Source organism: Dioscorea cayenensis, chromosome 14 (genome assembly GCF_009730915.1).
Source record: "Dioscorea cayenensis subsp. rotundata cultivar TDr96_F1 chromosome 14, TDr96_F1_v2_PseudoChromosome.rev07_lg8_w22 25.fasta, whole genome shotgun sequence".
Taxonomy (NCBI): domain Eukaryota; kingdom Viridiplantae; phylum Streptophyta; class Magnoliopsida; order Dioscoreales; family Dioscoreaceae; genus Dioscorea; species Dioscorea cayenensis.
In genome coordinates, this window is record NC_052484.1 from 13,845,582 (window position 1) to 13,865,197 (window position 19,616).

Sequence of the window (19,616 nt, forward strand, 5' to 3'; positions counted from 1 at the left end):
AGGGTAGGAGATCCAGAGACAAGTTCTCCAAAGGGCCTTACTAGAGGTCTTCGCTTCTGAATGACGCTTCCCCAAGCTCACTGGCGGTGTGGAAGGTGATGTGCGCAATGGAGAATAATGCCGAAGTCTCTCCTTGGCCGAATGAATCTCTTCACATCCTTGGTTGCAAGCCTTTTTTTTTCCTTCCAAAAGCTCCCCTAAAGACTACGAGGAAAAAGGCTTTTAAAGTGTTCTAACGGATTTCCACATGGCCATTTGGAATTTCCACACGGCCTTGTGTCATTTTGCCTTTTTCTCATGATCAGCTATATTGTTATGCTATAGTACCCTTCTATAATGCTAACTTATAACATGTATAAACAAGAACTTTATTAAAACTCTGTTATAGAGATGGTACAACTCTAAGAATACATTATGACATGTTGAAGCCCTTTTGTAGAACACAAGATGAAAATGCAGATAAACAAGATTAATATATGGTCTAACAATATTAATATATTCTTAAGTGCCTCCAATTACCTAAATATTGGCTCAATTACATACTCACTTCACAAATAACCAAGTTGAAGCATTGGAAATTCACGCATCACCTATTAATTCTTCAATGCTTACGTATAGCTAATTATTTCTACACTTATAAACAGAAAAAACATTTTATTCTAAGCTAATTATGTTTGCTTTCGCATAATATTCATTACAGCTAGTTCCATAAAAAATAAAGAAAAGTAAGATAGCAAAAAAGCAATATATTCAGCAATAGGACCAAGACCTGTTTACTTTGATACATGCCTCTTTAAGGCAGAACCAAAGAGAATAGTCAAAGGAGAGGAGTTCAAACCCAACTCAAGGCCTAGTAGATCTATGCCTTTAACAATAATAATGTTCTAGTAGCAATTACAAAGTAGGATCTAAATCATTATCATCATCCTCATTACTCTGAAATTCCTCCTCATCGATGTCTTCATCAATATCTTCCATATAGGCACCTTCATTTGTTTTCGAATATCTATCAATAGATTCAAAATCAAAGACTTCTATAGCAATATCTTTCGCATTTAATGGTTCTTCTCCGTTATCCTCAATGTGGATAGTCCTATCACCCCCCATAAAAAAAATTTCAATATCTTGATTAATGTTAGCATCCACATCAAATATTTCTTAATTTTCCTTGTCTTGCATCTTTGGAACATCATATAAATGCCTATTACAAACTTTTTGTATCACTTTCCAATCTCTTCTTAACTTGATGTCATCCAAATAAAAACTTGCTTTGTTTGAATTGCCAAAATAAAAGGGGCATTCTCATACTTAAATTTATTAACCATCATGTTGGTTAAATAATAATCATCTTTATGAATTATTATCTAACACACCAAGATCAAACCATTAACACATTAATATCACAACCTTACAATCTTTAATATAATCTAATTGAATAATATCAGTAAGAACATCGTAAAAGTCAAATTCATTCTCTTCGTCATTCCCTTCAACAACTACACCACTGTTTTGACTTCTCAAATGGAATTCATGATCCTTGGTCTGAAACCTAACCTCATTAATAATGCAATCAGTTTACTTTTCAAGACAAGTATCTGGGCCACAAGCTAGTAGTGCAAGCAACACATCAAAAACTTCTTGTGATTTAACGATGAGTTAATCTACAATTTAAAAGAAAGGTAAAGATGTAAATTAGGGGAAAACTTTTCTATTATTATAAATCACTGTTTCAAAATCAATATTTACGTACATGTGCTTTAAACCATATGAGAAATTTTTTTCGCCTTCCTTCATCAGAAAATGCACTTCGAAGATCAAGCTCCATTTATATTTCTTGGATTGAATGGGAACCTAATTAAACTCTATTATTCTTGAATAATTTTTTTGGAAGTGGTGAAAAACTTGCAGTAAGTATGGTTTAGCTTCATCACAATTATTCAGAATATACCATTGAATCATTTTAAACTCTTGCTCTGATAAGATTTCAAATTTTGAAGCACGAAAGGGACGAGCAATTGTTGAAAATTGAATACTTCTTTATCATTCATGTTCTTCACTTCATCATAATTTTTCTATTCTCGACTAAATTTAGTCTCAATCCCAGAGAGATACATAGAACAAAATGTATGTATTCAATACAAATATAAGATTTTGCAATACATCCTTCTTTACAAGCTTTAGCTCGCACATATGCTATCAACTTAGCTAAGAACTTACCATTAAACAAATATAATATAATTATGCTTAGAGTGCTATTTCAGATTTAAAAATTAATTTAAAATTATAAATTTCACCTTTCTATGAGATACATCCATCTTTAATGTACAAGCCCTTCAAGCATGGCTTCATGTGGCAAGTGTAGGGCCAAGGGGCAACATCACATCAAAAAAGGCAGGTGGGAAAATTTTCTCAAGCTTGCATAGAATGATGACAATATCAGCTTCTAAATCCTCTAAATCTTTTACAACACAAAAGGCTAAAGAAATTGACTACCTCATCCAATGCTTTAAAGACATCTTTCACTATAAAATTTCAAATGGCCATTGGAAATAGTCTCCATAAAAGAATGTGGCAATCATGACTCTTCAATCATGAAAGCTTACCATCATTGCCATTTGCACATCGTGAGATGCTTGATGCGTATCCATCTAAAACCTTCACTAAGTTTAAAAACCCACAGAAATTCTTCTTCTCATCATTGAACAATGTGTAGCATGCATGAGGCAAGAGCTCTCTGATTGCTTTTTAAAATGCAACTCTTTCCTTATATTCAAGTCTTCTAAATTTAACATTGCAATTTTCTTATTCTTTGTTTTCCCTTCTATGTTCAACAATGTGCCAAAAGTATTCTCACAAATGTTTTTCACAATATGCATGACATCAATATTATGGCATAACATCAATATCTTCAATAAGACTACTCACACAAAATACTCCTTTTAGTCCAATTCAACTCTTCTACTGCTCTTTTTCTCTTCTTGTTATTCGAATGCTTTACAAAATTAATGTATTTAACAACCTCCTATTGTCCTGACAAGTCTGTCCTGATAGCTTCCTAGGCTTTGGCCTATTTTCTAGTTTACCATCAAACAATTTGCTTCTTCTTTAAGCATGTTCTTTAGGTAAAAAAAAGACGATGATACAAATAACAAGTCTTGTTTCTTAACCTTCTATATGGATTTTCATTATTACAATCTTGATAAGCCAGATATCATTTTGTACTCTAACCAGATAAACCCCCATAAGTTGGAAAGTCATTTACATTCCATATAATTGCAGCATGCAACTAAAAGTATTCCTTTTTGTAAAAATCATAAGTGCAAACACCAACTTCCCATAAATCTTTTAACTCATTTATTAATGGTCTCAAATTGACATCAATATTTTTCCCCGGAGAGTTTCTTGTAAGAATAAGAAATGACATCATCACAAAGGGCGCTCTCTTTCAAACATTTTCATGGTGGAAGATTATATGGCATAACCACAACATATCACATGCTATACATAAAACTCATGATCCCAAAAGGATTAAAGCCATCGGTAATAAATCCGAGCCAAACATTGCATGGGTCTTGAGAAAACCATTCAAGCTCCATATAAAGCTTTCCATGCATGCATCTCAATTATCTATATGCCTTAGTATATCATCATCAATTCATTTTTTTTGTTATTCCATTACATATCCTTAGCTATCTTCTTGGATATAAACAATCTCTACAGTCTTTTTTTTAAAGGAAAATAATGTAAGACTTTCCAAGGAATTTTCTTATAACTAAACTTTCACCTTAATGTGCCACACACTAGACAATATTTTCTATCTTCGAATTCACCCAAAAAGAAAGCACAATCAACTTGACAACCATGAATACACATATAGTTAAGCCCTAAGACCCTCAGAATTTTTGTTACCTCATAATACGATGAAGGAAATGTCCTAGTTGGAAAAGCCTCCCTTAACAATTCCATTGTCATATTCACTAACTTGTTGCTCATTTGTGTGTACAACTTTGCATGTAGCAATTTCACAATAGAAGTGAATGTAGACATATCTATATATTCCAGAAGCAATTTACATTGTGCATGATTGAATAATTTACTGAATTTTTTAGTTTCCTCCTCACTTGAATTATAACTAAAACCAACACCATTGCCAATCTCATTTTCATCCATTCTAGGAAATATATTTCCTAATATATCATGCATCCGATCATCCATTAGTCCACCATTATCATCAAGACAATTATTCCTACTACCGTTACTTGGATTTTCAAAACTTGAAACTTCATAATAAAATTTCTCACCATTATAAATCCACTTGGTGTAGCTCTATGGCATTCCTTTCAATAACAAATGATCTTTAACTACATCTTGACTTTTAATAAATACATTCAAACAATCCCAGCAAGGGCATCAAACTTTCAATTGTGCTCCCATATTGTCGCACACAAATTTCATAGACAATGAAACCTGTAATGCATATTTTTTTTAAGATATTTATTCTCCATCATCCAAATTTTATCCATATTAAATTTCTTTCTCTAGTAAGTTGTGTTTTTTTTATAAATCTAAATAACAACAAAGATGCAAGTGCAATCATATTAAAAAAGTTGTATTTTAAAGATTAAACATTCAGAGATTACATTTTATAAATTGCAAAAGCTAGAAGAAATAAAATTAAAGATGTGAAGGTAAGAAAAGTGTACATTTGAGAGTCTAAATCTTCTCTATTTTCATTTGATAAACTAAATCTATCAATAACAACTAAACTAAAATATTTATGAATAAAGTATCAAGGTTTTAGTGCAACCTATATAAGATAGAATTTCATATTTTGTTATACAATCAATAAATCACATAAGCTACATAGGTAAAATAGCGCTAACCATTCAACCAAGCTCATTGCAGTCAAACAAACAGAAAAACATGGAGAAGCTCACCTAGAGTCATTTACCAAAGAAGAGGTGCTCAATGTTGGTCTTATGGGCTTCTTCAAGGACAAAAGGAGCTCAATAGCGGCCTACCAACACTACAAGAAACTTGACTAATGTCTACGGTAAACATTTGTAGGGAAATATATTAAACTCGTAGGTAAAAATTATCATCTACGAAAAAAAATCGTAGATCCAAACGTAGAGAATACCCCGTAGGTAATAGTATTTAGCTACGATTTCCAGTTTTCGTAGCCCAAACTTGGAACCTTTCTCTACGTTATTTTCGTAGAGACATGTAAATGAAATTTGTGGCTAAATTTAAAAAATCGTGGAGATAAAAGATTATTTGCTACGAATAAAATTGTAGGCAATGGTTTCCGTAATTTTCTACGAAATTTAGTTACAAAAAATTTCGTTGAGAATAGTGGATTTGTCTTGTTCCATTATGCTTTCTCTACCATAATTTTCGTAGAGAATGGTGGCATTTGTCTACAATTTTCATTTTCGTAGTGATTTTATCTACAATTTTCATTTTCGTAGCTACAATTATTTTTGCAATCAATGTTTAACAAATTGTAGGCAATGGTTTAAATTTTCACTGCAATATTAATATAAAAATAGTGCTAATAATTCATTGTTAATATAAATATTGAATTCAAAGGTATCCAAAAGTAACATGTTCAATAGAACCATTTGGTCTACAATCATTCCAAAAACTAAGTTACCATCCAAATACAAAAGCATCAAAAGACCAAAGTATCAATGCTAACTTGTCTCTACCACCTGTATCATAAAAGAAATCCATGCAAATTTGTGTCCCACTCTTTTGTCAATACTTTTCCTGCAATAAATTATAAAATAAAATTACTATATATATATCACATATAATATTTCATAAAAAAAATTAAATTTTTATTTAAAAGTTACTCTTAGAATAAGTTTGTTATCCAAGCAAAAAGAAGTAAATACCAAAGATATCAAACCTGAGAAAATTACAACAACCATATAGTGATTAAACTTGGTGATCACCTTGTTTATCTCCACTGCACAATAAATGAAAAATATCAAATAAAAACTTTTATTAAGTTGCATCATAATGTGGTAAACATAATCATATAATACCTTTTACTATTTTCTTCATGCTCATCATATTTTGCTCCTAATATCTGCCTTAACATTTTTTCATGCTTTGTCAATTGAGCTCGATTGGTTTTATTTTCAAGAACCTCAACTTCATATTTCTTTTTCCACATATTTTTTTCTTCTTCAAGATCTTTAATGATCTTAGCATGTCCACATCTTGAAGCATTTGGCTTTGGACCATAACCTAATCCTTTAATATACCCAGATCGAGTGCCAAGAACCTCATCACAAATTTTGTCAACGTCAACATCCTGATTCTCATCTATAGCTTTCTTAAACTTTTGCTGCATTGCACACTAAATTCACAAAAAAAAAGTATACATAAACTTTCAATAATATAAATAAAAATCTATATAGATATCATAATTAACTCACGTAGTTTGCTTTTGCTTCTAAAGATGCCCATCCTTTTCCTTTCTTATAGTTAAGAAAAATTATTCGTAAGGCATTGTTTGTTAGAAAGTAGAAATTGCTTGATGCCTAGGAGTACTTAGTTTCTTCTACGAAATCAACAAAACGTAGACAATAAAATGTTTTTAACTACGAAAATAATGTCGTAGCATAAAATAACGTAGATAATACGCACATTTCTTGTAGAAAGTGACGGCATCTAGGCTTTGGGAGCTATTCACTCTTGCAATTTTGCTTTTCAGTCCCTCAAATTGTGCTTATAATTTAACAGATGGAAGAAAATCTGAAATAAATTTATTAGCAAGTGTTAGTCTAAAGAAATATCATAAATTTCAACATAAGCGTTCTCTGATAATTTTATAGTAACTTTTCTCCGGTCTCAATTTCTAGCTTATAGGGTTGACTTAACATTTAAATTACATAGCTCAAGCATCAATTTAGATTCTGGTGCTCTTTACAAAATGAGATGTTTATTATAATTGAATAGGGTCCTAACTAAATAAAACACATAATAAAACATTTAGTAGAATAGATCATATTTGCATTTTAGTTTGTTAAGTGGCATGGGAATAAGTAATTTTGTCTCTTAATTCTCAAAAATATAGTTTGCTGAGATTGAAAGAAATATAATTTCTAATTTTATCCATTCTTAACAATATAGTTTACCTCAAGTATTAGTTTAGAAGGATCGTCTCAACTTTGAAGGTGCCTCATGGGTGGATCTCGTTCAATTACAACAACAATAACCTCATTTAAGCCTTGAGGGCAAACTCCTTTTTTATGGCAATGTTAATGTCTTGTATCCTATAAAGGTAAATGCTAAGAGTGCTACATGGATGAATACTAAGGATGTCTCACCTGTTGTAAGAGACTAATTGATGGAAGCATCATTGAGTGGGGACCATGATAGGAGTGAGTCTCATTGGTGCGTGAGGCGCAGGAGTTAGAGAATCAAGAGGCCCAACTGTTTCTACAAAGAGTTTGTTATGATAGACTAGCAAAGGAATAAAAGGAAAAGAGAGCCAAAGAATGAAGGTATAAAAGAAAATAGTGAATGAGAACAGGGAGTGCTATAAAGTTGGCCGGAGGAGGAGAACTAAGTTCACTGGAGAGTTGTTGAGTCTTATACAGGTTAATTTTTGGATTGGTCACTAAACTTTGCTCATTTTTTCATTTTGGTCACTGTACTTTAATTTGTACAAAACCAATCATCCAACTTTAATTTCATTTCACCGACTAGTCACCCAGAGAATTTTGATCCCCAATTGCTAGCACGGCCACCGAAGAATCCCATTCATCCTCACGGGGCCACATCATATGTCTCAAGTGGCAAGGTGACTTAGCAAATTAATCCCAGTCAGCAAGGTGAAGCCACGTTGGCAACTTCTTCTCTAGTTTTAGGCTTAGTCCGGTGGAGAGTTAGAGCCATTCTTCTTCTTCTTCTTCTTCATTGTTTATATCGGACGACGCAATTCAATCGCCAATAAGGAAGGAGGCAAGTAACCAGTCTTTAGAGCTTTGTTGCCATTGTTCTTCATTAGCCAGGGAGAGAGACCTAGGGCATTTACGATGGGGGTGAGATGGTGAAGGAGATGCTAGCATTGGAATAATGGGTGAAGTTTGAATCTTCTTGCGATGGAGGATTCACCAGTCACTAAAGAGTTTTCATTCAATTTAAGGTTGCTAGAATGATGAAGCCCACTGAAATTTAATTTTGGGCTTTTTGTAGTTTATTTCTTGTTGGGGTTAATAATGTAAATAAGATAAACTTGGGAATGGAGTTGTAGACGATGTGATCAATTGGGAGAAATTGATTTTGTTTCTAGCTTCAATTAATTAGTTTGCCTAAATGCAAACTAATCAATTGAACAAGTGTTGGGTTTGTTTGAAGTTTATATCTTGTTTTGATTAATAATGTAACTAAGTTATACATGGGAATGGAATTGTAGAAGGTGTGTTCATTAAAAGAAGTTGAAGTTTTCTAGGTTCTGGTTTGTGGCTTCAATTAGTTAGTTTCCCTAACTGCAAACTAATTAATTGGACAAATACAGTCATTGTTTGAAGTTTATTTCCTACTGTGATTAATAATGTAATTAAGTTAAACCTGGAAATGGAGGTGTGCTTATCCAAAGAAAATGAAATTTTTTTAGTATTTTTGGTTCTGGATTCAATTAACTAGTTTCCTTGCCTGCAAACACTGACTGAACTCGCATTGAATTACACCCAAATCATACTGAATTAGAACATACTAAATACATGATCTGGTGGAATACAATAACATAGAAAACCAACTGTAAAAAACATTGAACTAATTACATTACACCAATACAAACTGTAAAAGTGTAATATTACACCAATAGATGGAACTTATTGATAAACATTGAACTGTTTGACAAATAGTAAGTAATTCACCATTCCTGGAAAAACTATAACAAGCAACTATAATAACTAGAGACACAGACACAAAAACTACTAGGAGACAGCAATTCCAGAAATTATAACAAGCAACTCCAATTACATGGAAACTACAGTTACAAAATAAAAAGTTATTAGACATGTAACCAAAAAAAGACCCAAAAAAAAAAGTCATGCAATAGAACCACAAGAGGAACTTCCCGGAAGGACCATGCCTTCCTCTTTCTTGCTAGATAACCTCCTAATTTGTTTGTTTGCCTATTATCCTTGTCTTTTTGTTGAACTTGCTGCCTGGCAATAGCTGAGAATTGATTTGTGCTGCTTGTAGGAATTGTGGAAGTACTTTTGCCTCCTATTGTAGATAATTTTTTCCTCTTGATTGAAACCTTAACTGATGCCATGTCAAGGGCATCAATTAACTGTAGCATTGTCAACATTAAACATAAAATCAACTGCATTTACAAGCAATTTTTTTATAGTTACATATGACTGAGGCTCTTCAATTACAATTGCTTCTGATGTGAGACAATCTTGTTGAACCTGTGGCTAAGAACAACCAAGACATATTACTCTGTTTTTTTATCTGATATTTTTTTTAATAAATATTACCTATGGCAGGGGCTCTTCAGGTACCTATGAGAGTGATGTGGCACACTCTTGTTCTATCCCCATGGTTAAATTATCAACCTATAACATACAACAACCCAACATTGACCCATTAATAAATTTCTACTAGATTCCTTGAGATTGACTATGAAAAAAAGATAACTAACCATCTCAAAATGTTCCTGCAAAACTTGTGAGTCAATTCCATCCATTGGGTTGTCCTGTACTCCTGCACTCTGGTGTCCATGTTGTTTCCATCTGAATTTCCATGTGAAGCCTGCTATAAACACAAGTTGAATTAATTGTACATTGTGAATTAATTTAATAACACCAATAAAGCTTGCTATTTAACTTAATTACCTGTTTTCGATGACCATGGTATCTTTTATTGTGGCCGACATTGCCACATATGTTGCACTTCATTCTAACACCTTTCCTGCTTATTTTTCCTTTAGTGAAACCCCAAATTTTCTCACCAACTTCCATTCTCCTCAGCATAGTCTTCATCCCTCATCTTCTGTTTTGTGGCTCAGGTGGAAACATGGGCCCTTAGTGGCTTTTTGGACAAGAATCTCTGCCATGTGTGGGGTTCAATGTGTGGTTGCATGTCTCTAGGTTGGTACTCACCTTGTAACAATTATCTATGTAATTTTCAGCCTGATCTTTCTTATAGTAGATCACTGAGATAGCGTGATTGCAGGGAATCCCAGTGAACTACCATTTCCTACATGAGCATGTGCCTTCATCTTTATCAACTACAAATTGGCCTTCTGGACCTAAAACTTGGCATTTGCTTCCCCCATACCAGGTTGTGTTTTAAAACCAACTTAATTATTTGTAATTCTGTAATTTTTTTAGAATCCTAAGGCAGTGGATTGTTGTACATTTTTTTCATGGCATCTCTTCTTTTTTGAATCCTAATCATCAACCTTGTTCTAATCATTTCATTCATTGTCGCTACTCTCTTAACCCTAGCTTCAAGTATTTGGCTATTGAAGCACTCACACAAATTATTGAGTAGGATGTCACATTTAAAAATTGATTTGAAGTGTGATCTACTCCAATGATTATAGGTTATGTTCTTCATGTAATTACATGCATTTGTGGGCATTCTATTGAAGGTGGCCATGTTTTTCTCAAATGCAGATAGGTAGCTTGATTTGGCACACAACCACAGCTAGTCTCTTAATGCTTTCCCTCTAAAGTTCTCCTTAAAATTAGTGTGAATGTGTCTAACACAGAACTTGTGCTCACTATAAGGGAATAACTCCTGTATAGCATGTATTAAACCCTAGATAACCAAATTAAGTTGACATACAACCACAACAATGAGCAAAGGAAAAAAAAAAGAGGAAAAAAGCAATCAAATCAGCAATTAGATATATCAAGTCAGCAAGTAAATTCTAAAGCAATTAAAAAACAGGTATTAAACCCTAGATAACCAAATTAAGTTCACATACAACCACAACTCAATTCTAAAATTACCTTCTGCCTATTAGTAATAAATGCTCAGTGATGGCTGTTATTAATCCCCAAGCCCTGTGTAAGCTATTCTAAGAACCATTTCAAATTGTTCTTGTTCTCTTTGTCTATGCATCAAACAATTCAGATTAAAAGGTAATCAGAAAAACATAAAAAAAAAAATCATCAAAGCAAAAACCTATGTTAGATATGACCTATGACCTATGGTCTATGCAACTAGATAAATGCAGTCATTTGCATCTATCCTAACTGCTATTAGCAGTTGTCCCCCATACAAGCCTTTTAAAAAACAATAATCCAATAAGAGTATCTGTCTACACCCTACCAAGAATCCTTCTCTCAAAGGAGAAAGATAAATATACATGCATTGGAACACACCCTGGTCACATTTGAACACTATGGTGGATCTAGGATGAGTTCTTATTAGTTTTAGCCTTTAATCATAAAGCCTTTCTATCTAGGTCTTCTCATCAGAATCAATAATTATGGATTAACAAAACATAATCAAATGCAAATTTGGTACAAAATTTAATTACTTACATACCTAATTTAGATAGAACCATAAGAAAAAAAAATACCTCAATGCAATGCATTTGGCTTTGTATGCCTTCAATTGGTTGATATCAATCTCTTGGTTTGTCTTTATTGCTTAGATGATACCAGCCAGTTTCCAGGCAAGATCTACTCTCAATTGCTCTAAGTATATCTTAGCTATCCAGTAGGCATTCACATGCTTGTTGTTGTGATTTCTTGCACACTTATGTTCTAATTTCCTTACCTTACTATGCACTGTACTCCCACCCTTTACCATTGGTGAGTCCGAAAGATAGAAAGGGCATCCTCTTTTGCAAAAAGCTTTGCATCTCTTTTTAGAATTGGGCTTGAAATTCATGGCATACCTGTTCTTGATACCATAATTCCTCACAACTTCCTTGAATTGATCAAAACTTCTGAATTTCATTCCAATCTTAAAATGAGGATTTTGCATGTCAACTTCTTCATGAAATTCAGAATATTTTAGTCTACCTGGGAGTAACTCATCCTCATCTGTTGATGATACTGACTTCAACTCCTCAGATCATGCATAATCTGAATGGTAACCATCCTCATTCTACCCTTCTAGGGGTTCATCATGTACAATCACCAAACTTCTATTCATTCCCTTCCATCAACTGGATCTTCTTCAGACTCATCACTAAATTTGTAACTGGAATCACACAGGTCACTTTCATCCCCACTTGCTTCCCTATGACCACCTAAAGCAATTAATCTGCCCTCTAAATCACTGTCCTCCTCATTCCCTTTTTCATTTTCACTTGTTTCATCATGTACGGCCTGATCATCTACAACCTTAATGATAGCACAGGCCTCCCTGTTAGATGTATTTACTGCCAATGCCATTGGCAGAGCATCCATGTCATAATGGATCTCCCTAAGCTCATTCTGTCCACCATTGCTACCTAGCCAACAAATGCTATTTCCTTCAACATATAAATTAAGATCCTTTGCCATAGATAACAGCTCTAATTTTGAACTTTGATCTGCACAACAAAAGTTTATGTAACCTACAAATTTTTATAAACCCCCAACACTATAGTGCATCTTAATAGTGAACAATTCTGCAGTTGGCACTGACATGAAAATGCAATGAAAATTTAACTCTATCAAGATTGTCTTTAACACGTGGAAGAGAAAACTATCTATTTAAAGAACTCTATCAATTTTGTTTTCTAATTAGACAATTTCCATCCCTAACCTTACAAATTTATTGCACCCTAAAATAAAATATCACATAACTAGAAAAAGATAAATATGATACATCACATTCTTCATTATTCCTAATAACATTACTTGAAATGAAGCTAAACAGGAGAAAAATATGCCATATAATCATAAAGATTTACTTGGAATGAAGCCTAAACTAAAGATGAATTAGAAACAACAAAGAAAAAAAAATCAGAAAGCTACATTCACAACAATCATACACATATATAAAAATATAACTATGCCATACAACAACATGAGGGGGGAAAAAGAACTTTAGTACATCAACCAAAAATGGGTAAGTACAAAAAAAATGAAACTATGGTACAAAAAAAAGAACATATAACTATGGTACATCGCATTCTCTAATCATTCCTAGATACAATACTAGGACTGAAACTCAAAAGGAAAAAAAAAAAAGAACTGATGACATTCAAATCTCATAAATATGGGTCATAAACATCAAAGAAAAAAGAAAAACAAAGAAAAATAGTTCAGCTATATTCATAACAATCACATATATATATATATAATTATAACTATGATATACAACAACATGTTATCCCAATTAAATCACTTTGAGGCACAAAGCAAAAAAAGAACTTAAGTACATCAACCAAACAAGCCTGGTACTAGTAACAATACTAGGAATGAACATCAAACAAAAAACAAACAAAGAAGAAGAAGAAGATGAATGAAATGATGTCATTCAATTCTCATAATTGGGATGAGAAAGCTAAGTGACTAAGTAAATTTTTGGGTAGGTCATTGAACTTTGCCCAATTCTCATTTTTGTCATCATACTTAAATTTAAATAAGTTCTTACCTTTTTCAACAGAAAAACAAAAAGTAAACCCAAACATCTAGTAATGGAAGTGGGGTGGGACGGGATGGGGATTGGGATCCAGTCCCCATCCTCGCTTCTCACGGGGCGGGGATTCCTCGGCCCTAAATTCCCCACAGGGGAGAAATCCCTCCCCCCGGTCACTCCCACACGAGAATCCATGCCCTGCCTAGAACATACACATCATATATAAAATAAAAAATCACACAAAATATTTCTCCTAATAAGTCATAATATAATGTATGATTAAACAACAATATTAAAGTACAAGTTAAGTAATACAAATAACATAAAGTTTAAAACTAAATTAAAATCACAACTCCATTAACAAAATATGTAATGCAAAACTAGCACAATAATTTCATGTTTCCGTCAATTTTTTCCTTCTTTCTTCAAATATTTTTTAATAAATACAATAAAAATAGATAATATATTTTTATTGGTAGGAAATCCCCACAAGACGCGGGGTGAGCACTCCCCACCCCCGCCCCCTCCCCACTAGGCGGGGAGGGATTTTCCCCTCTCCCAGCCCCGATGGGGCGGGTCCCCGTGGGGAGCGGGAACCCCGCCCCACTTCCATTCCCACAAACATCATTGTGGGGACATCATGTGAACCACTACAATTAAAAACAACTCATGTAGCATAAAAAATCATAAACAACCAATACTTTGCCATTCCAAAACTTGGAAGCATAAAACTAAGTGGTAAACCAATCCTACCAAAGGATTTACAATATATATATATATATATATGATTAACTGTGTTCATACCAAAGACTTAACAAAGATATAATTGTATTGTTAATCAATTATATATATATATATGCTTCCAAAGACTTAACAATCATATATAAGTTGTGTTCATACCAAAGATATGATTCCAATGCACAATCATACCAAATTCATGTTTGTTCACAAATGTCAGAGCCAACCACCTACAACCAACAAATATATATATATATATATAATATGTCTAATATACCCCCCTTAACAAAGTTATTTTTTTTTATTTTCTTTATTGATCAGACCTAACCAAAGCTTAAAATAACTTGCAGAGAGCTTCATTAAAGCTTACAATGGGTCCAAAAAGACAAACTAACTAAATACTCATATAATGGCAAACTTCTCAAATATGGGTCCTGCTAATTAAAGCTTATGGTGGGGTACAAAAAACACAAACAAATATTTAAATTCAGCAAACCTGCCCAAAAGGAAGGCTGCCATTACATGTTGTGCATTAAGTTGAACATCTGAGCATAAATTTTAAAATGAAAAAAGTAGACAATTGCTTAAATTAACTTGCAGAGTTTCATTGTATTAAATATAATTTACATTCTACAAACATGCAATGGGACCACAAGGAGGAAGACAACTTCTTCAACTCTTGCACAAAACAAAGTATTACTTTAAAAAAAAAAAGTACAACGCAATCGGTGAAAACCCAAAAAAAAAAGTCAAAACCCTAGCTTGAGATGTAAACCCTAGCTTCACTTAATACCATATTTGCAATGTAGAGCTCACAGACAATGCAGGAAGCAAAGCATAGGGTTAGGGTTTCCAAACATGCACTTACAATACTCTGGTGCCTACTGGTTACTTGCCTCCTTCTTTGCTGACGATTGAACTACGTTGTCCGGTTGAAACGATGAAGAAGAACAAGAAGAACAAGAAAAAGAAGAAGAACAAGAAGAACAAGAATGGCTCTAACTCTCCACTGGACTAAGCCTAAAACCAAAGAAGAAGATACCAACATGGCATCACCTTACTAACTGGGATTAATTTGCTGAGTCACTTTACCACTTGAGACATATGATGTGACCCAGTGAGGATGACTGGATTCTTCAATAGCCATGTGAGAAATTAAGAATCAGAATTCTCTAGGTAATTGACTGGTGAAATAAAATTAAAGTTAAATAATTAATTTAATATAAATTGAAATACAGTGACTAAATTGAAAAATAAACAAAGTTCAGTGATATATTCAAAAATTAACCCAGTCTTACGAAGCTCCGACCATAATTCTCGTTCCTTTATTGTTTGATTTATTTTCTGTCTTTAGTTTCACAATGTTTTCAGTGAAGCTTTGTTGTTATCTTGCTTAATGATGCATTGGGGCATGTTTTCCATGAGAATCCGTGTATGTTGTGATTGAGGGGTTTCTTTAAATTATATTTCATTTCATTAGAGCACTTTCATCATTTAGGGCATTACATGAGCAGTGATACTTTTACTATAATAAATTATTCTATCTTATCATCATTTGTCTATTACAACCAGTGGATAATGCTTGGAGTTGCATTTGTTACATCGTGATTTCATCATCAACCACTTCCATCGTGATCCCCTGACAATCCATGGATATACTTGAAAGCCTACAAGCATGGCAAGTGTTGTTTTTTTATTAGGCTATGTATTTAGGAAGTACTCTAGCTAGGTTTTGTATTACTAACACAAAAAACAGTTTTTCTCATCATGCAGGTAGGCTCATCAAAAATATCTTCAACCGTTATATTGCTTTATATTTTAAATTATAGATCTTTTAAAAATATAATTTTTTGCTTTTCCCGTGGATTAACAAAATATCACCTTGATATTAGTAGGGGTGGCAGAAATTTGGATCCAGATAAAACCATGTTCGAACAATTGCTAATATAAATAAAAAAATTTGTATACCGATTTTAAATTCGGACAAACTTAACATGTTCAAATCAGGTTTATTTTAAAATTGGTTTGTTCGGATGTCCAAATTTATCAAAATTATATAAGTTACTTTTAAGTTCACTTAAATATTAAATTATACAAAAGTAATTTAATTCACATTAAATGCAAAAAAAAAAATAATAATAATAACATCAACAATCCAAAACTAAACTCAAATCATACAAAAATCTTAAGTCTTAATAGGAAAAGCAATATATATTTGAAGTTTTAAGAAAATTGAGTTGAAAACAAATGCGTTTAAGATTGTAGGCTTTTAAAATTTTAGAGGGTAAAAGGGCCTGGTTGTCTGAATTTTCATGTCTTGATCAGGCCCAGATTTAAACCCGGACAACCAAGTCATGCCCAGACCCAGCCCGCATTTGTAAAACTTATATTCAAACCTTTTTTATTCCGGGTCAGATAAAATCGGGTAAACGGTGCGGACAAACTATTGCCACCCCTAAATATTAGACTTTCATCCAAAAAAAATTTTATATATAGAATTAGCCACGCCATTCACCTTCACAGAGGGGTGATCTTTTAGTCTTTCACTGGGGAAAAAAACAAAAGAAAGTTACTATCCTTTTATTTATCTTTATTAATTTTTTAATAAATAATTAATATAATAAAAAAAATACAACTTCATTTTAGCATTTGTTTTTATCAAAAAGTGGCCAAATCGTGAATAGGATCTGAACTCGATCTTTTGACTCAGGGAGAAAAAAATACTAATTTTTTTAAGAGCGGTATCTTGCTCTATATATATATATATATATATTCTCATCATATATATTTTTTTTCATTATGTTAAATATCATGGACGTCATATAATAGATTTTAATCAAGCATTGCCATTTTAGTCCATGAAAATATAAGATCTCCCATGGTTGTAAAAATTTCATCAACATGTAGCTTTTTTTATGTGATCTCATATTTTACGTCTATGATTGCTATAAATAAATTTAATTAAAATTTAATTATATTAAAATATTATTAATATCAATACAAATAAATTATTAATTTTAAAATAATTTAAATTATAAGTTATTTGTACGACATTTTGCATTTTGCATGGGAGTAAAATGTCATAGTGCACCCATTAGAGTAGTAACTTTAAAAACTTATTTAACTTATATTTTTCCAAATTTTCAAAATTTAAATCTTTTATATTTTTTTAATTTTAAAAAACAGCTCACAAAAAACTTTCTCAAATATACCATGTTATTCCTTCCCATTTCCGGGACAAAAGAAATTGAATAATTATAATATCATAAAATATTTAAATACCAAAAAAAAATTAAAAAAAATTTATAAATCTGATAGTCAAGACACATTTAACAAGTTATTTTCTCAATTCAATGGTTCTATCATGTCTGTATAAAAAGATGGAGTGATTTGACAACCTCCAACTCAAAATGATTCTATGGATTCGGTTATGTGTTAATTACAACGAAACCAAGATGTGGATCATCATTAATAATTGGATAACCTCAATTTGATAACTTTTATAATAAAAGACAGCAATCTTTTAGAATAATTGCCAATTATCCCAATATTATATAATAAATAAATAATAAAATTTATAAATTCATGGCTAAAAATAAATTACGTCTTGGTTTTGTGATAGTTAATATGGAACCGAATCCACTTAATTATTTTTTCTATATATATATATATGGAATCCATAAAAAGAAAGTTGTCAAACTTTCCTTTGTTTATTTCTGAATTTTCTACTTACTTCCAAAATATTTATTTTTAAAAACAAATCATTATTTTGTCCTATTTCACAATTTTGCCCATAATGAGTTTTTGTATATTTTTCAATCTTTTTCCAGTATGTTTTTTTATACCCATACTTAAACCAGTGCTTCAACCAGCCCCTTGATGGTATGGCATAATTTTATTCCTACAAATTTGTGCTGCGTATTACTAATTTTTTTTATTTTTATAATCTTTATTATTATCACCGCTGCACTAACATTAAGTATTTCTTTTTTTTCCTCATTCAAATCTCTCCCAAGTAACTTGTCCATATATTTTTTTTTAAAAAAAAAACTCTATTATTCATTTTCATGTATTTTTACTTAACTAAGTATTGTCTTAATAATAAATATTTAGAAACAAAGATAATAAAAGAAAAAAAAAACTTCCATTCGCAAGTTTTGGCCTTCTCTCAACTCTTTTTAGTTTTTTCATTCAAACCTTTAAGGGCAAAATTGTCAAACTATAAATACAGAAAATATATATATATATATGAACATAAAAAATAAAAATAAAAATAAAAATATCAAAGTCAGCAACATAAAAGATGGCGTGGCATGGCATGGCATGGCATCATTCTAGACATTGTATAAGACACAGAGATGTAGAGAGATGGAAAAGTGAAATGAAGAGAGAGAAAATGATATGGCTATTACTGTTAGGCTTGTTCTTGGTATGCGCCGGTATGAGCCTTGTCTTCTCCGTCTATCTTTGTCTTCTTTGGTTAGCCACAATTCGGAACCCACCGCCGAGCGCGCCGGTGACCGAGGCCGGCGCAGCCAAGGCAGGGATGAGGGGGATCTCGGCGGTGGAACTGGAGGAGTTGGCGGAGGCGAAGGACGGTGGGGGACTTGTAGGTGGGTCGGAGTGTGCGGTGTGTCTGGAAGACATTGAGGCCGGGCAACGCGCGCGGGTGCTGCGGAGTTGTCGACACTCGTTTCATGTTGGTTGTGCTGATGCTTGGCTCTTGGCTCACCCTCATTGCCCTCTTTGTAGAACTACTTTAATCCCTCCTCCTCCACCTTCTTCATAGTTTTTTAATGTTTTTGTAGGGGAAATAATTGTGATATATTATGTGTTGATATTTGTTTTGTTTATGAATTAATGTTGGATTTTGCAGTTTTTTTTTTTTTCTTTTCTTTTATAGCATATTGAATTAGAATTTATGATTTGTTAGAGAAGGGTAAAATCGTCCAGAACTTTTTCCCCTAAAAATTTTATTGAATAAATTTATCAACTGGCCTGTGCGATGAATCTTGTATTGTTTAAAAGATGCTCTGGGATCCAGGGTAACCAGGGTAACAAAGATAAATAAAAAATTGATTAAATTTTTTTAAAAAAAATTTTGGTTTATATGTTTATGTGATCTGATGGCTAATATGCTTCATGGGTTTAGGATGGTGTAAGGCTTATAGGAGTCAATGTTTATTTATTGGGATTTTGAAAGGCAATTAATCACTTGATGTGCAGTTGAGTCATGTTGAATGAAAGAAACTGGGGATTTTTTTTGGCTTTTAAAAGGGGAGTTATCTGGACGGTTCTCTGCTGTCCAGGTAGAG

General features: G+C 32.6%; 2 protein-coding genes across 2 annotated transcripts; one reads left to right on the forward strand and one right to left on the reverse strand.

Moving 5' to 3' along the window:
* Positions 1-5,883: 5,883 nt before the first annotated feature.
* LOC120275053 lies at positions 5,884-6,492 on the reverse strand. The gene is made up of 3 exons (XM_039281536.1): positions 6,450-6,492; positions 6,054-6,370; positions 5,884-5,974 (listed from the first exon to the last, which is right to left on the reverse strand). The coding sequence occupies exons 2-3, from the start codon at positions 6,362-6,364 to the stop codon at positions 5,944-5,946; spliced, it is 342 nt and encodes a 113-aa protein (XP_039137470.1). The 5' UTR covers positions 6,365-6,370; positions 6,450-6,492; the 3' UTR covers positions 5,884-5,943.
* A 12,104-nt stretch (positions 6,493-18,596) lies between these two features.
* On the forward strand, positions 18,597-19,099 carry LOC120276274 (E3 ubiquitin-protein ligase ATL23-like). Its single transcript, XM_039282998.1, has one exon. The coding sequence runs from the start codon at positions 18,605-18,607 to the stop codon at positions 19,088-19,090; it is 486 nt and encodes a 161-aa protein (XP_039138932.1). The 5' UTR covers positions 18,597-18,604; the 3' UTR covers positions 19,091-19,099.
* Positions 19,100-19,616: the final 517 nt, after the last annotated feature.